This window comes from Schistocerca piceifrons, chromosome 8 (genome assembly GCF_021461385.2).
Source record: "Schistocerca piceifrons isolate TAMUIC-IGC-003096 chromosome 8, iqSchPice1.1, whole genome shotgun sequence".
Taxonomy (NCBI): Eukaryota; Metazoa; Arthropoda; class Insecta; order Orthoptera; family Acrididae; genus Schistocerca; species Schistocerca piceifrons.
This window is the reverse complement of record NC_060145.1, coordinates 218,596,726-218,616,189: the sequence shown is the minus strand read 5'-3', so window position 1 is coordinate 218,616,189 and position 19,464 is coordinate 218,596,726. Positions and strand designations below refer to the sequence as shown.

The 19,464-nt window shown below is 41.0% G+C and overlaps 1 protein-coding gene across 1 annotated transcript in view; it reads right to left on the bottom strand.

The window, feature by feature from the left end:
* Window positions 1–19,219, bottom strand: part of LOC124711865 (DNA-directed RNA polymerases I, II, and III subunit RPABC2) — a 61,713-nt gene extending 42,494 nt beyond the window's left edge. The window contains exons 1-2 of the mRNA XM_047242102.1: window positions 19,085–19,219; window positions 4,109–4,172 (exon numbers count right to left, since the gene is read on the bottom strand). Of these exons, the coding sequence (XP_047098058.1) occupies window positions 4,109–4,172; window positions 19,085–19,113 (93 nt within the window). The 5' untranslated portion in view covers window positions 19,114–19,219. The remainder of the gene's footprint in view (window positions 1–4,108; window positions 4,173–19,084) is intronic.
* Window positions 19,220–19,464: the final 245 nt, after the last annotated feature.

Below are 19,464 nucleotides of genomic sequence, written 5' to 3'. Positions count from 1 at the left end.
CGAGTCCGTATTGCTAGCTGGGTAGAGCTATTTCAAATCATTTGCCTCCGCCTGTTTCTGTCTTGGCAGATTTCCTCCCTCACCACTGCATCCCATGTCTCTTTTGTTTCAATGTCGTCTTTGATTTGGTCCTACAATCTCTTTGTTGGGCATCCAACAACCTCTTTGTTCTGGCATATTTCTTTTCTGGTACCTCCAGAAAATTGGGTTAGCCTTTCCTGCATGGGCACTACCACTTGCAGGTTTCTCCTTATGTAAACATTTCTGATCCTACCTCTCCTTGTCTTTTGTAAAGCAGACACAGGAATTTCATTTCACAAGCTTGCTAGCAACTTACCTGTATTCTGGTTATAACTCAACTCTTCAGACTAAGACATAATGGGCAGAAGAAAAGTTTTGAACATGGCCTGTTTAGCCCTTATGGGAAAATCTTTATCCCACACTAGTCTTGGTATTAAATTGAATCATTGGGCCACCAATTTCAGAACCTCACGATTTGCACTCCATCACTTGCCAGATAAGCACAATTATTCATATTCTAGAATCCATGGAATGAGTGCTCTACTCATTCACATTGCCACTTTTTGCATACACTTAACCAACACTCTTTGAATTTTGTGTTACACAGATACAATTTCCTCTATTCCTCCATGTTGGTTTTACCACAAATGGTGATATCTGCAAATACAAGAACATTTAGGTCTTTTTTAATTTCCTTGATGTCCTTCATTGCAGTAGTCCTTAATGTGATTACAATTAATGAGGAAAGGAAACAATCCAGTTGCACATCTCTCTGTTCTAAACCATTTCGACTTTCCATTTTTTATTTGTACACTGCCATCACAATATCATGCGGCATCTGAATTTTTGTAATTAGTGAGTTGGGGACATTTCATTTTTTCCATGAAGTACAATATTTTATAAGTCTGCACACCTTCCCCAATTCTTGGAACACTTTTATTGGATCTTTTCCTTTCTCCAAACATTTTTCTATTAATAAATGAAAAGTGCTAGTTTGCTGTTGTTCTACAGTGTTACTTTTATTGTGCTAACCAGTTTTCAGCTTAGAAGGCCACCTTCAGACATTTACTGGAAATTGTTGCCAAAGAAGTTACAATGTTTGTAAACAATATTGGAAGGGAAGTTACACATCTAGATTGAAGCGGAAACATACAGTAAATAACATCTCTGGCAGTGTGGTGGTGATGCAATGAAAAAAGTAAAAAGCTGAACACTAAATAAATATAAATGGAGTAAGCATGAAAAAACTTGAACACAAAACTGGAACAGCATGCCTACATTAACCATTTACATTAATAAACAAAACCAATAAAATAAAACAAAATTAATACTTGACAAGGTTATTTTAGGAGGCATAAAAGATGGAGAGTGATAGACAAATCAATTAAAAGAAGAAAGACTTGTCAATGTAACTACAGAATATACAAGCAATTTAAGCAATATCAATAAGATAAACAGAAATGAATAAATGCAGGAAAACTGAGGAGTATTAGAGAACATACAAAAAATGCCATCTTTGAGAGTGTGATGGTACTGCATTTCAAAAAATAAAAAGTTAAATAAATGCAAATACAAAAGAAGCAAATAAGAAGAAACATTAGCACTAAGTAGAATAAAAACAGTATTGTACAACTACAAGTTGTATTAAACATGCAAAGTAATAAAAGTACCAGTTAAAAGAAGGACTTAACAACTGTAACTACAGTCTATATGGATTATACAGATAATTGCAATGAAATAAAGGAACTCAATGAATATAGGAAAATGGGGGAATATGTAGGAACAGACAGTGTGTAAGTAATGAAAAACAGAGAGAATTATGTGAAGTTTAGGAAAAGGGAAGAGTTAAGCTGTGTCTGGCAATTTAAGATTAGATCTGGACTGTGAGCTCAATGTTTGTTAGTTTACAGAGCTTCCAGCAGGCTGAGTTTTTGGTCTTTGTTTGCCAAGTGAAGGACATGGGACTCTGGCTGGTAGTTGTGACTCTCACTTAGCACATGCTCAGCAAAAAATCAGAGTTCTGCAACCTCCAGCTGTTTTCATGTTCAGCCAACCAACTTGCAATGTCTCTGCCTGACTGATCAACATAAAACCTGTCACAATCAGAATAGATAATTTTGTTTACCCCTGTTAGCTAGTAACTGGACCTTATCTTTGGTAATGAAAATACACTGGGCTGTGGTGTTCTTAATGTAGTAGCCTACACTTGCAGGATATCAGTGTTTTTGCTACAATCTGTGATACCTCTCCTACATATGGTAACATACACCACTTCTTGCAGACAGTGGTAGGGCCATTTTCAAACAACGTGTATGTGTACTGATATCAACGAAGAGACCTAAGAAGTTTATGGATTTGTTTCCAATCTCCATTGTGAACTAAATATGTTTATGTTGGCTGTTTAGGTTCTGCAAAAATGTGCTGACCTGTCTTGTACTGCCAGTTCACACACACAGCATCATCTACATATCTAAACCAGTATTTAGTATTTGCACTCAATGGTTCTTTTTTCTGAAAACGTTGTTCCACATGATCCTTGAATGTTTCAGCCAAAGTGGACTAAGAGAGGAACACATAGCTAAGCCATCTAATTGTTTATTATACTGTTGTTCTATCACGAACTGACAGAAGATTCAGTTGACATTTTCTATTACCAGTCAGAACAGAAATAAGGTCAACTGTTTCTCTGCTGGTCTTAAATCCATGCCACAGTTCTCCAAACAGATTCTAGGATAACTCTCAACCTCTTTTCCATTATTTTTTTCAAGATCTTCAGGTACTGTGCTAATAAGTTGATGCCTCTGTGGTTGGTACACAGCTCCCTAATCATCTTTGAATATTAGTATTATAATTTCCCATTTCCAGTCACTATGTATGCTATTTTCTCTACATATCATAGCCAGATATTTGGCGCAACCACCATATACCACTGATTCCTGCAACTTCTATCGCATTTGCCGTTAACCGATCATTATTGCTTATTTCAAGTTTCTGGATGAGAATATCTAATCTTTTCACTTTTTCTTCCCTCATGAAACTTTTTACCAGAGTTTCTTACGTCTGAATTATTGCTCAAGTCTGGCTATTTTTTGTTCATCTTGTGGCATAAGACCGTTTATTTGATTTTCTTTTTCTGTAGCTTTTTTCCTTTTTCCACATTTTTGATCCTTCACAAAATTAATGCTTTCATTCCAACAGTTCATTTTTTCCCTTTACTTTGCTCTTTTTTGGCCATGTACTTTGATAGCACAACTGACTACCGTTTTCAATAAATTCCATTCTTCAATATTTCCTGGCTCATTCTTTGGCTATTTTTGCCTAATCAAATTTTGGGAGACACTCTAAGTCCCATTTTGTTTCCCTAAATCACTTCTGGCAGATTCCAGAACAGTTTCTTTGGTATGGTTGTTGTCAATTACATGACTATTCTTCCCAAATTCAAGCTTTTGAACAGTTCATGATCATTCATTTTTAGAGATATTTATTATGTTTCTGTAGATGATAATATTTCACAAAATATATCTTTATTTACTTATTTTGTCCTAATTAGCTTTGAGGTTTGAGCCATGCTCATTAAAACCATCCTTAAACTGCCTCCATATAATCAGACATATGAAAGAGTTATGCTTTACGGCTATGATGTGGGGCCCTGTGGTTTAGTTGTAAATGGTGGGCCTTGAAACAAATAATGTGATTGAATCTCTGTCAGACCATGGATCTTTCAAGTCTGCCTTTAACCAGCCATTCACCTCTTAATGATGTGAAGGTTCACCATAAACAACACGTGGTTTGAATTCCACATTAAAGTACAAATCCCTTCCCTCATTTGCGCGCAACTGAGGAACTATCATTATCAATCATTATTACAACTGAGATCTCGTAATGAGACTTGTTATGATGATAAATGAGATTTATTTCCTGAAATTTTGTTCTCAGTCCCTAGCAGGAAAAACAGCGTGTTACACCCTAGATTTCATGTCTAACACCAATAACTTAAAAGCTAAAAGTACCTATAGAATTCTGCTACTCTAATTTTCCCATCTACCATACCAAAAATTCATGATTTTACTTCCAATGTAACTGTTACCTCTTGCTGATCAATTTCCTCAAGATTCTCTTCTTCATCAACATCATCAAAGTCAGCTGCACCTCTGAAAATGAAACAAATATTATACACAATTATTCACATGACATATGTTAGAACACACAAGGCTGCACATTTATTAAACAGCAGAATTGGTTCAAATGGCTCTGAGCACTATGGGACTTAACATCTGAGGTCATCAGTCCCCTAGAACTTAGAACTCTTTAAACCTAACTAACCTACAGACATCACACACATCGATACCCGAGGCAGGATTCGAACCTGCGACCGTAGCGGTCGCGTGGTTCCAGACTGAAGCACCTAGAACCGCTCGGCCACACCGGCCGGCACACAGAAGAATTATTCGAGTTCAGTCATGTACATGATTTTAAAAATCATAAGGGCAATTGTAGTGGACCATATCACTTTTTTGAAGTGATGTGCTGTATAAGAATTTTTCGAACTTACAAATGATTATTTGTATTGTTTTGTTTTGTTTTAGGGCACAAAAACAACTAGGGTCATTCACGCCCGCATCAGAACGGTAGAACACAAAGACCAAGAGAGGAGTTAAAAATGATTACACATTAATCCCAGTCGATGGATCAGAAGACAGTTAAAAAACAAGGACATGGTAAAAGATCTATCAAATATGCCATAGACATACAGATGTCATGAACTAAAAATAAAATGTGTTCACCATATTGCTACAACAGATAAAAACTAAAACACGGTTGACACCCCGGGTGTCATTCACTAACACAGCCAATAGCTCAGACGGCAAACACAAACAAGAACGTAAGTGGTTAAAAAAAAGGGCAATCGGCCAGGAAATGGCAGACCATCAAGTGTTGAGTGCAATGAGTAAGGTGGTGGGGGAGCACCACTTAAATGGCAATGGCTAAAAAGACTGTGCCCCATACACAACCTAGCTAAAATAATCTCCTCACAGCGAGAGAGCCGAGAGGAGTTTGTCCAAGCTGCTGGGAGAGGCTTAATAACCCAGAGCTTGTTCCCATGAAGGAAGAACTCGTGGCAATGCCAAAGTGACATCACCTGCTGACAGACGACAACATAGAGATCATCTGGGGGAATGGAAGAGCCAGCGGGCCAAGCTACCAGGACCGCACACTTGGCAGCAGCATCAGCAGCCTCATTTCCCGTTATACCAACGTGATCAGGAACCCACAAACATCACAGTGGCTTCATCAAGAGCGAGCAAGTGACAGCTTTCCTGGAGCCGTTGCACAAAGGGATGGATGGTGCACAGCACACAGAGGCTTTGAAGGGCACTAACAGTGTCGGAGCAGATAACACAATTGAAAAGCCTGTGTTGCCAGATGTACTGCATGGCCTGATACAGGACAAAGAGATCAGCTGTAATATTAAGCAGTGTTCCGAAAGCCAATACCAAAAGAAGTTGGTGCCAATGACGAAGGCACACCCGACACCACGCTCAGTCCAAGACCCATCAGTGTACACAAAGGTATTATTGCGAAGTTCCGTGCAAAGGTAGTGAAACTTATGGCAATTGAGCGAGGCTGGAGTAGTGTCCTTGGGAAGTGAATGAAGGCCAAGGCGAACATGGGCCACTGCACGAAGCCAAGGTGGTGAAGGGTTTACACGCACAGTGAAAGTTGCAGGTAGCATGAAGTTAACCTGCCGGAGCATGAGCCAAAAGCGAACACCAGGAGGTACCAGAAGAGGGACACACCCCTAACTGGTGATCAAAGGATTCATTGAAGGAGGAGGCATACGATAGGTGGCCACGCATGGCAAACAAACAGCATGCATATCTGCTGAGGAGAAAGTCACAGTGGTAGGACAGCGGTAGTTCAGCAGCTTCTGCATACAGACTCTCAACCGTGCTAGTGTAAAATGCGCCAGTCACTAAACGGGTGCCATGATTGTGAATAGTATTGAGACAATGTAAGAGGGACGGACCTGCAAATTCATAAATGAAACACCCATAGTCTAGTTTCGAACAGACAAGGGACCAGTACAAACAGAGGAGTGTTCCCCAGGAAGTACCACTGAGGACAAGTAGGATATTGGGGGACCTTGTACAGTGGGCTGTCAGATAAGACGTTGAAGGACCAAGAAAGTTTCCTATTAAGCATCAGCCCCACGAATTTTGTAGTTTCAATGAACAGAAGAGCAACAGGTCCAAGATGTAAAGACAGAGGAAGAAACCAACTGCACCATCCAAGATTCATGCAAACGGTTCTGTCAGTGGAAAAATGAAAGCCATTGTCAATGTTCCGCGAGTAATGACGCTTGAGACATCGCTGAAGACGCCGTTCAATGAGACAGGTTCACGGAGAACTGCAATAGACGGCTAAATCGTCAACGAAAATGGAGCCAGAGATGTGTGGCAGGAGTCAGGTCATTATAGGATCAATGGCGACAGCAAAGACGATGACACTCAGGACAGGAAACTGAGGCACACCATTTTCTGGATAAATGTGTCCAACAAGGGAGAACACATACATACCTTGAAAACTCTGTGTTTTAAACATTTCTCAAGGAAATGATCGTCCAGTGGTTAGTAAACGGCAAGTCTCGAGCCACCATACCAGCCAGGCATGAATCTTAACATTACACCACCTTCCAAACACAGTTGTTTAGAGAAATGGGGCAGTAGCTAGAAGGAAGGTGTTTGTCCTTACTGGGCTTAGGTATGAGTATGACAGTGGCTTCACACCAGAGTCTGCAAAACTTGCCCTCTGGCCAGATGCGTGGTACATATGAAGCATAAAGTGTTTGAACACAAGAGAAAGGTGCTGTAACATCTGAATGTGAAAGCGTCTGGCCCTAGGGTGGAGGATCAGGATGAAGTGAGAGCACGATTTAGCTCCCTCGTAGTATAGGCACCATGTTAGCACTCACGATTCTGAGAAGAGAAGGGTATTGCCAGAGCCACCTCAGTTCGTTTCCGACAGAGGAAGGCAGCGGGAGAAGCTTGAAATGTCTGCAGAATGGCGGCTCAAGGTATTGGAGATAGCAATTGGGTCCACAATGACATTGTGTGCTACTACAGGGCGGAAATTGGGGAATGGACCTTGGTCCCAGAGAGCTGTCAGAGGATGGCTCACACAATGGAAGAGGGAGTGGAACTGTTAGAAAAACTAGCGAATGAAATCCAGATAGCCTTTTTTCTATCCCGAAGAATGTGACGTCACTGTGCATGCAACCTATTTATAATGACTGCAGTTTGCCATCATACGATGAAGGTTAAAAACTTGGAGAGCACATCTCCGTGTGCGAATTGCATCATGGTAAGCCTCAGTCCACCAAGAGACCAGGACATGGCATGATAAAGTTGAAATGTGAAAAACTGAACATTCAGCGGCAGTAAGGATAACATTTGTAAGATATTCCACCCAGTCATCACACTGGGGAAATGTTGTTCATTGAAGGTCACCAGGGTGGAGTAAAGCCTCCAGTCGGCCTTAGTAAGCTGCCGTTTGGGTGTGCACGTAGGTGGGGTAGGAGTCAGCAAATGGATAGCATACGGGAAATGGTCGCTCAAGTATGTGTCAGAGAGAAAGAACCACTCGAGACAATGGGCAAGCTGGGCAGTGCAGAAGAACAGGTCCAAACAGGGTAGGTGTATGTGGAGTCTGAAAGGAATATGGGTGCTCCTGTGTTGAGGCAGAAAAGGTTAAGTTGATTGAGAAGGTCAGCCAAGAGGGCACCTCTAGGACAGGTTCTGGGAGAACTCCAAAGGGCACGATGCACATTAAAGTCACCAAGCAGCAGGAAGGAGTGAGGCAGCTGCCCAACAAGCTGCAAGTAGTCTGGCCTGGTGACACTGAATGACAGAGGATGTAAATGGTACAAAGGGAAAGGTCAAGAGAAGAAGGAAAAGGTGAACTGCAACAGTTTGAAGGTGGGTAGTCAGGGAGATCAACTGACTATGAACATCGCCCTGTATGAGCATAATGACTCCCTCACGTTCTCAGGGGAGTGGGGGTGGGGGGTGTAGGGGTGTGGGTGGGGGGAGGTCAACACAGACCAGGAAGAAATGTACGAGCTCAAAGCGGTCATGATGATGCAATTTTGTTTCCTGAAGGCAGAAAACAAGTGGACCCTGTGATTCTAAGAGCAGCCGTAAATCCTCTTTGTTGGATTGAAGACTACAAATGTTCCACAGCCACAATGAGGAAAAAAAATGAAGGTGTATCACCTCATCAACTACCGAGTGTCAGCCTTCAAAGACTTGCTGCTACAGGTCACAGAGGCAGGAGGATCCTGCTCCATGAGGTCTACCGAAGTGTGAGCACTCTCTTTCTGCCAGCCTGCAGAGTCCAGGGCAGAAAAATGGTTGGTGGTGTCTGGTGCACACTGGCAACACAGAAGTCGGCCAGGTGAGGGTATCACGGTGTGACACTGTCGAAGAGGATCTTCGAGCTGGCGGAGGAGAATACCTTTTGCCTTTGTTTGACTTCTTTGAGCCTTTCCAGTTGGCAGAGTAAGACTCAGATGTTGGTTGACTGAAGGACATAGGAAGTCTTTGTGGGAGTACCTTCTGTCTTTCTGACCTGCCGGTTGTGCAACTGGTGACTTCGTCCTGCAATGTGAAACTTTGGTGGTGTGTTGCAGAGGTGGAGGAGGAGACAGGGACGCTACTGCGACGCTGTGCAATTTCACAACCGCCGTGCTAAATTTGAGGTCACATGTCTGTGTGGATATATCATCCCGCAGTATTTCTGACTAGCCAACAACTTGCGAGCGACCGAGTAAGACACTTTTTCCTTCACCCAGATCTCCTGGGCAGCTCACCCATCGAGATACACAAGACACTCGCAGGAGGGGGCGGCATGATCGCCATTGCAGTTGATGCAGCTTGAAGAAGCAGGCGAACGTTCTATCACTCTCGTGAGCATCCCTACCACAAGTCACACATTTGCGGAATGACGACACTGGTGGCAGCGCAACAGATTCAGAATATATAGTCTGACTGTGATAACTTCATAACCTGCTTTGATCTTTGATGGAAAAACCACTCCATCAAAAGTGAGAAAGATAGTATATGTGGGCATAAGGAGCATATGCTTTTTTCATCATCCGATGGACTACTATGACATCCTGATCAGAGGTACGGATTTCTGCCTCAGTCAGACCATCGAGCAGTCTAATGTAAATAACACCACAGGAGGAATTCAGCGTTCAATGGCCCTCGACACGAACAGGTCAGCCATGCAGAAGTGAAGCTGCAAGTAGCTGCTGTGCTTGAGAATCTGAAGTAGTCTCCAAAAGCAAAGTGGCACTGCGTAAACAAGAGCAGGATTTCACATGGCCAGCAATTGAATCGCCATCTTTCTGAATAATAAACAGATTGACAGTAGCAAAGAACTGACTGTCTTCAGTATGTGAAACCACAAGGAACCATGGTGCAGCTGGTGGGATGGTCTTTGAACTGTTAGCCTTATGTTGTTTACGTTTTGTAGCTGCTGACTGTGAAGATGATTGGCTGATTGTGAGAAAATCCCCCAAGACTATAAGCGTCTCCGATGGCGCACTCCATCCACCTGGTGGCCCCTTTCAGAAGGTGTCGCACTCACCTTAGGTGATTGTTTACACGACATTCCGAACACCTGACAAGAGGGACCAATCAGGAATTTCGGAACGTAGCAGCTCAAGCAATCACCCCTCCTTGGGCCTGGCTTGGACCAGGGGGTACGTGCAGACCATTCCTGTCAATCCAGGGCTGGGAATTACACATTACCCTGTCACCTGTTATGCATCAGATGTGTGGGATGGCCTTCAGGAGCACAGAGGGAGGAAGGAGAAAAAGAAGAACTCAAATGCCGAAGCAGAGTAATGATAGGATTACGTGAATGGAGAGAGAGAAAAAAAAAAAAGGAATGAAAAACAGTGGAGAGTATTCTGGTACTGACTAACAAAAATGCAGAATACATTTCCAAAAACAGTCCAGACATGTTCCCCAAGGGAGGGGAAAAAGAACAGCAAGAGGATAGACATGCAACATGGAAGGGAAAAGAAGCTGCATAGGCTGGGACCCCGTGGTAGCCAAACATGAACCCACCTAAGAGTGGCAAGCCCACTGGGGGTGGCATTCTAGATTAATGAGCAAGTAGTTTGTTAGCATTTCCTCCATTCATGAATTACATTTCCTTAAGATTCTTCCTATGAATCTAACACTGGCATCTGCTTCAGTTAGTCTTGTTAGGATGGTTAGGACGTGTGCATCATGTGTGCAGATGCAGAATCAGCTGGCTGCAGTTCGCAAAGAGCTGAATGTGCTTTTGGCTTCAGTCAGTCATTTTCAGGCTGCTGCCTCAGAGTATAGTGGTGTCAGGGATTCTGATGCATCACATGGGACACCTCAGCTATTGCTTGTTTTGACCAGGGCTCTGCTTCGGAGGCACATCCTAGTGTACCTGACATGTTGTATCCACTCTCACAGAAGGTTGAGTGAAGGGTGGTAATTCATTCGCGTAGCTCAAAGCGGAGGGCTGCCTGGCCCCAAACATTCATACTCAGAGTGGAAAGGTGGCTGCTCTTTCAGAAGGGTCTGAACAGGCACAGGGGGAGTAGAGGTCCACTAGTTATCAGGAGGTCCAATATTATGCACATTATGGAGCCCCTTATGTTCAGGGTTGGACAGAAAGCCAATGTGCACTCAGTAACAGCAGCAGGGGACTTCATCCGAGATGCGGAGGCAGGCTTGCCTGCTGCTACTGAGTGTGCAGGGTGCCGTTGCCTGCAAGTTGTGACTTACATCGGCACTAACGACGCCTGTCGAATGGGTTACGAGGACATCCTCAGTTCATAAAGGTGGCTGCTGGAGATAGTGAAGACTGCTGGTCTCATGTCTGGAGTGCAAGCAGAGCTCGCAATTTGCAACATTGTTCGCAGAGTTGATCAGGGTCCTTTGGCAAAAAGCCGAATGGTGGGTCTCTGTGACGGTCTTGGCTGCAGATTTCTAGACTTGTGTTATCATGTGGGGATTTGTAGGACTCCCCTTGATATATTAGGGGTGCACTACACAAACGAAGCAGCCACTCGGGCAGAAGGGTACTTGTGGAGTGCACATGAGGATTTTTTGGGGCAGGACAGTAGTTTTGAGGTGCTCTGATGAACATTCGCCAGTCGATATGTAGTACGGGAAGTCAGGTGGCATTCAGAGTAAAGACACTCCGACTGTCAAAATTTTATCAGTAAACTGTCGAAGTATTCGTAATAAAGTTCCCGAATTTACTGCCATCCAGGAAAGTTCTCGCGCTCAAATTATTCTTGGGACCCAAAGTGAAAAGCTCCGAGATATTTAGTGAATCTTGAAAAGTATATCATAAAGACATATTACAGGTCACTGGAGCGCAGGACGTTCGTTGGAGATAACAAAAATATTGTCTCTATCAAAGTCACAGCCGAGTGTGACAGTGAAGTTATCTGGTCATGTATAACATGGGAAGATGAAATCAAGATAATTGTTGGATATTTTTACTGGAAGCACGGCTCTGCTGTGACAGTTCTAGATTCATTCAAAGAAAGTGTATAGTCAGTAGTGCAGAAATACCCAGATCATGCAATACAAGCTGGAGGTGACTTTAAGCTACTATGTGTAGACTGAGATGTCTATGGATTCATTGGGGGATGGTGGGAGGTACAGACAGACAGTCATGCGAAATACTTTTGAACACATTTTCTGAGCAGCTCGCTTAGCAACCCACATCAATGAAAATATGTTACATCTTGTAGCTACAAACAGGCCAGACCTTATTGTAAATGTCAAAAAGAGATCAGCAATTATGACATCATTACAGTAACTATGGCTACAAAAGTTAATAAATCAGTCAAGATAGCTAGAAGAGTGTCTCTGCAAGATAGGTGGATAAGCAGTTGTTAGCATCTCAGAACTGACATAACTTCGTTCCAGTAAGAGGGACATAGACCAATTATGGGGAAAGTTTAAGCAGAATCTGGAGAGTTATGCACCTAGTAAGTGGATAAATGTTAGTCCCACTATGATTTAATACCAAAATTCAGAATATGCTAAGGAAGCAGCGGCTGTTGCACACTTGGTTCAAAAGAGAACGCGCAAATGATGACAAGCAAAGGTAGATTTGTGCATCTGTGAGAAGCATACAATTACCACCATCACACCTTAGCAAAAGATTTGGCAGCGAACCCGAGAAAAATCTGGCCCATGTAAAATCACTTAAGTGGGCCTAAGACTTCAATTCAGCCCCTTGTTGACCAGTATGGTGTGGAAGTGGAGGATAGCAAAATACAAAATGAAGTTTTAAACTTCAAGTTCAAGAAATCATTCACACAGGAGAATCGTACAAACACACCACAATTTGACAAACACACAGACTCCTGTGTAGACAATATAGTAATAAGCATCCCTGGTGTAGAGAAACAACTGAAAGATTTGAAAACACATAAAATACCAGGTCCAGATTGAATCCAAATTAAGTTTTACGAAGAGTACTCTACAACACTGGCCTCTTAGCTAACTTGCATTTATTGTGAATCTCTTACCCACCACAAAAAACCCAAGCAACTGGAAAAAAGCACAAGCGACTTCGGCATATAAGACAGGTAAAAGAATGGACCCCCAAAATTACAGCTCCATATCCCTAACTTTGGTTTGCTGCAGAATCCTTGAATATATTCTCAGTTTTAATAAAATACACTTTCTTGAGACTGACAAGATTATGTCCACGAATCAGCATGATTTTGGAAAGCACTGCTCATGTGAAACACAGGTTGCCTTTTACTCATATGTTAGACTGCGAACTACGGATGAAGGGCAACAGGCAGATTCCATATTTATAGATTTCCAGAAAGCATTTTACATGGTGCCCCACTGTAGGCTGTTAACGATGGTATGCGCATGCGAAACAAGACAACAGTTATGCGAGTGGCTTTAAGACTTCTTAAGTAATAGAACCCAGTATGTTGTCCATGATGGTGAACGTTCATCAGAGACTCTGTCATAATTAGGAGTGTCCCAGGGAAGTGTGATAGGACCGCTGTTGTTCTCTATACACATAAATGATTCAGTAGACAGGGTGGGCAGCAACCTGCAGTTGTTTGCTGATGATGCTGCAGTGTATGGAAAGGTATCGAAGTTAAGTGATCATAGGTAGATACAAAATGACTTCCACAGAATTTCTAGTTGGTGTGGGGAATGGCAGCTAGCTCTAAATGTGGAAAAATTGAAGTTAATGCGAATGGATAGGAAGAACAAACCTTTAATGTTCGAATGTAGTGTTAGTGGTGTCCTACTTAACAAAGTGAGGTCAGTTTTCATTTTAGTTATGTCATGTTCCGTAGATCATTTTCCCAATTATTTTATCGATATGATGTGGAACAAGTCAGATTGCAAGTTATGTATACACACATGAATAGTGCTAAGGCCCGCCTCCGTAGCACAGCGGTAGCGTTACTGCCTACCACGCAAGGGGGGCGCAGGTTCAAGTCCCGGCAGGAGACTGGGTGTTGTGTGGCCGTCACCGCCATCATCATCATCATCATCATCGACACGGAAGTCGCTGAAGTGGCGTCAACTAAAAATACTTGCAATACGGCGGCCGAACCCCGAAAGGGACATGCCGGCCAATAAATGCCATACAATCCTTTCATTTCAATAGTGCTAATATCAATATTACTGAAATTTTTTGTTCTACACATGCAACTACATTTAGAGGTACAATTTTTTTTACCATTTCTGAAACAGAAACTTGCCCATGGAGTAGAAAGAGTTGTCCAAAAGAAATGATTTTAAGCTAAATTTAAAATTTGATCTGCTACCTGTCAGACACTTTACGTTGTTGGGCAAATGATCAAAGATTTTTGTTGCTGAATAATGTACTCCTTTTTGAGCAACTGACAACTTCAATAACAGATAGGAAAGGTCATTTTTCCCTCTAGTGTTGTATGTATGAACATCACTATTCTTCGCGAATTGAGATGGATTATTTGTAACGAATTTCATTAGTGAATATATGTTCTCTGATGGTGCAGTTAAAATAGCTAACTCCTTGAAAAGGTGCCAACATAATGTCCTTGGGTGAACACAACTAATTATTGCCAGTGCCTTCTTTTGTGCAATCAATACTTTATGTCTAAGTGGTGAGTTACCCTAGAAAACCATTCCGTAAGACATTATTGAGTGGAAATATGCAAAGTACGTTAGAAGGCTGATCTGTTTATTACCAAGACTAGCAATTATATGAAGAGCTAAAGAAGGTGAACTTAGTTGTTTGAGAAGCTCAGTAATATGCTTCTTCCAGTTCAAGTTGTCATCAATGTGAACACCCAAAAATTTGGTGAAATCTACCCTGTTAACTGAGCCCTGTTCATATGCTACATCAATTGTCGGTATGACTATTCGGTCTAGAGAACTGGATATAGCAAGTTTTTTTCAAAATTAAGGGAGAGTCCATTTTCTGCGAACCACTTAATAATTCTCTGAAAGACATCCTTAACAATATCTTCAGCTGCTTTTTCTGGAATGGAATTTATTATAACACTCGTGTCATCAGCAGAATGTACTAGTTCCGCTTGCTGAACTTTAAGTGGGAGGTCATTCACATGAATAAGGATCAGTAGAGGACCTGTGGGACTCCCTTTGTGATAACTCCCCATTCACTAGAATTTACCACCCTCACAACATTATTTGTGCTACTCAGCACAACTTTTTGATTTCTGTTCATTAAGTATGATTCAAACCAGCTGTGTGTATAGCCTTCAATTCCATAAAACCTGAGTTTTTCTAAGAGTGTGACATGATCCACACAATCAAATGCCTGGGAGAGATTACAAAAAAATACCAACTGGCGATAATTTGTTATTTTGAGCTTATAATATTTGATGGGTAAATGTGTTGATAGCATTCTCAGTAGAGTAACCCTTCTGGAATCCAAGCTGTGATATGCTGAGTAAATTATTTTCACTTAAATGTGAGACTACTCTTGAATACATAACTTTTCCAAATATTTTAGAAAATGAAGTCGGCAATGAGATTGGTCTATAATTATTTAAGTCACTCTTGTCCCCTTTCTTATGAAGAGGCTTGACAATTGCCTTATTTCTATCTGTCTGGAAAAATTCTCTGGGCCAGCGAAGCATTACATATATCGCTAAGGACTCCACTTATTAAACTAGAACAACATTTCAAAATTCCATTAGAGACCCCATCAACACCACATGAGCTCTGTTTTCAAGTATATTTATAATTCCCTTAATTTCAGTGGGGGATGTTGGTGCTATTTCTAAAGGCCTAAAGTCCTGGGGAATGACATTTTTAACATATTTTTTTGCTTTTTCAACTAAACCCTTTAACCCTATTTTTGCTGCTACATTCAGAAAGTTATTGTTAAAAATACTTGCAACTTGTGAATTGTGACTCACAACATTATCATTTAGCTTTATTGCTATGGTATGCAGCGCACTGTCAGGCTGACCCGTCTCCCGTTTGACAACAGTCCATATAGCTTTAATCTTATTATCCGCATTATTAATTTCTGTCAGAACATGCAAGCTTCTCGACTTCTTAATGACTTTCCTTAAAATATTACAGCATCTTTTGTAGTAAGCAAGTAACGTCAGATACCGACTTATTCTGGCCTGTCCATATATTTCCCTCTTCCTCTTACATGATATCTTAATTCCCTTAATAACCCATGGCTTAAATTGACTTTGTAATGGCTTTTTTGGATATCATTTCAGGAAAGAAGCTCTCAAATACTGAGACAAATTTACACTGGAATAAATTGAATTTGGCATCAGCATCATTTTCTGTGTATACTTCATCCCATTCTGCCTCTTCTAGGCTGCACTTAAAGCTCTGTATCCTGTTCGCATTAATAGCCTCCCTGCCTTGTATGAACCTGCCTGAATCCTGTAAGGTGCTATATGTGTTATTTCCATTAACTGTGCATCATGATCAGATAGCCCATTAACAACTGTGTACACATTAATTATTTCTGTCTGAGCACTGTCTATGAAAATATTATCGATAAGTGACCTACTATCCTGCTGCACACAAGTTGGAAAATTTACAACAGATACTAGATTGAAACAACCAAACAAAGATTCTAGCTCATTTTTCTTATCCGTATCTTTTATAAGAAATGTACATTAAAATCACCACAAACCACTAAGTGCTTCTAGAATGAGATTTGCACTCTACAGCGGAGTGTGCGCTGATATGAAACTTCCTGGCAGATTAAAACTGTGTGCCGGACCGAGACTCGAACTCGGGACCTTTGCCTTTTGCGGGCAAATGCTCTACCAACGGAGCTACCCAAGCATGACTCACGCCACGTCCCACAGCTTTACTTCTGCCAGTACCTCGTCCCCTACATTCCAAACTTTACAGAAGCTCTCCTGCGAACCTTGCAGAACTAGCACTCCTGAAAGAAAGGATATTGCGGAGACATGGCTTAGCCACAGCCTGGGGGATGTTTCTAGAATGAGATTTTCACTCTACAGCGGAGTGTGCGCTGATATGAAACTTCCTGGCAGATTAAAACTGTGTGCCGGACTGAGACTCTAACTCAGGACCTTTGCCTTTCGCAGGCAAGTGCTTCTTTTTCTCTGACAGGTAGCTCAATATTGCCTCAAGATTTTTCATGAATAGCTGAAAGTTACCTTGAGGGGATCTGTAGATTGTTGCAATTTCTATAGAAGTATATTGCAGTAGCAACTCACAAGCACATGCTTCAAGGATCTGATCTACACAAAAACTATTTGTTTCAATATTTTTGACTTTGTGTCCAGTTTTTATATAAGTTGCAATGCCTTCTTTTTCAGTAACACTCTACATGAATAAGATGCTAATCTGTAATCCCTTAAATTTAACTTCTCCATCCCTGTGGTTACGTGGTGTTCAGAGAGACACAAAACATCAATACCTTCAGAATTAAAAGGGACTCTGCCACACCTTTTCAAATGAACCATTCCAGCATTTGTCCAGAGCCATTTAGGGAAATTATCAAAAACATAAATCTGGATGGCCGGACGCAGACTTGAACCAAGTCCAGTGTGATAAAACAAATGCGGCCCCTTGCTCGGTAATCTACTGCGGTCCCTTGGTCAGTAATCTCTGTAGAACCTACCAAGTATCTCACCTGCTCCATATGCCTTTCCACAACTAAGAAAGTGTAGAACTGCTTTTCTATTCCACACTCCCTTATCTCAATACCTGGCGCTTCAGTGTTCGTGTGATGTTTGAAACATGGGATAATATTAAGATCATCCGTTGTGAAACCATTTCGGAAAACTGAATTTAGTATTTCAGCTTTCTTTTGGGATGCCCCAGGTTATGTTTCCCCATTCTGAAGTTAGTTGCCTGTTTCAGTCTATCAACGAGACACTACCAGCATTTTATGTTACAAAGCACTATTTCAGGAGCCAACAAAGGCATTCACAAAGTCACAAAATTTACCAACAAGATAATTTCTCTTGTTTGGTTCTGCTTGTAATTCGTTTAAGATACTTTTTATTGGATTCTGTGTGGTGAAACCTTTTAAGAAGCCAAATTTTAATATAGTTAAAAAGCTATGGCCAGTTAAAATAAGTTTGATAGAATTCCACCACAGGCGACATTTTCAAAAACTTGTGAAAATACTGCATTCAGGGAAAGAGGAAGGTAGTTAAGAGATACTTTGTTAATCTTATTTAATAGATGAGTGTTATGACAGCGTATTTAGATCTGCCAGCAAATGCACCCTTAGACATGGACTGATTAAAATGAAAACTTGAATCTAATCCTATCAAGTCAGCACAACATTATAATACTCCACAACACCAGCATGGGCATCAGAATTACTGCCCATTTTTGTATATAATTAAGACATATGAAATTGTTGCCATGCAATTATAAGCATTCTGTGCACTGTACACAACTGAAGACCCAACTTATCTTTTATCACTGTACAAAATGACCCAAAGATCGATAAATATTCTCATATAAACGCTGACATCCTAAGGTTTGCAAATATCTCTTAAGAATGGTCTGTCACTTAGCATGGTGATAGTGTTTGAATACCAGAATGAAATTGGCCCATGGCCCCCACTTTGAGATGGAAACAAATGCATGTCTTTGCGTACTATCAATGTCTTGAGGAATTTAACTACAAAAGTCAGATGTAAGATTAAGTGCAAAATTTAACACAGTAACCAGAGTAGTTGAAGAACATCAAAATGAATAATACATATATCTCTTATAGTTCATTGGGCCTCCCTGCTCGTCCATAGATGCAGCACTCTGATTTACATCATATCAGTGTGCAAACAGAGAGACCGACTAATCTTGTCAATGATCTGAGAGACAACAATGATCCTGGAGACAACATGTGCGCTTCCAGGTGTGACTGATTTAACTCCAATTACTGTTACATTTGTTTACTTCATTGTACCTAAAAGTTTCTACACAATATAGTTCGTTTAGTAACAGGACTTCACAGCAGCTCGGCTTCTAATCTCGTCAGTTGCTCTCTTCACACGCAAGACTGAAGAAGAAAATTAATGCAGACAAATTGATCTACTTAAACTTCCATTATTAGCCCTCAAAAAGTATAATAATTCTGTGTCTGAAACTACATGCCATAGGATTTATAGTGCGAATTATAGGTCAAGCAACATGCATGCGAAGTTGTAAGGAACACGTATTTATCACACGATGTGTGCATAAATGAAAACACTCAAGCACTGTTTCAGAGGCAGTGTGTGGCTACATAAAATGTTTAAAAAACGAACCATCGTATCGATGATTAAGAAAACATTCGCGTTATTTGTATAAAATCAATGAGCTAATCACAATTCATAATGACTGTTCGATGCTGAATCAACTCCTAATTGATTCATGAATACCATTGACTACATGATTTCACGAAATGTTTTTAATCCATTAGGTTTCTCTCTCACTCGACCTGCGAGCAAAACTTAACAATCTTTCACGCAGATTCATTCAGAAATAATTTTGTTTTGACTTACTCATCTCCCTCATACTCCTCATCAGCCATGCTAGCAACTAGTTAGTAGTTATACACCAACAAGCGTGAACAATCAACAAAGTTGAGAAAATAGAAACAACGCGAAGTTACGACTAAATGTATTCTTTGGGCATAGATAACTTAAGTCGGTAAATAATAGCAGTCTCGACAACGTATATATTTAAGGAAAATAATTACCAGCGAAACAGAAAGTTAACGGAAAAGCAGCATCATTATGATGGAGGAAAAAATTATTACGGCAACGACTGATGCTGTAAGTATTGCCGCATATTTCGTCCACTTGTTTAGTGAATGAATGAATGAATTGTTCGAGTACAGCGATAATTCATTTTTTGTTTTAGAAAACTTAGTTGAAAACGA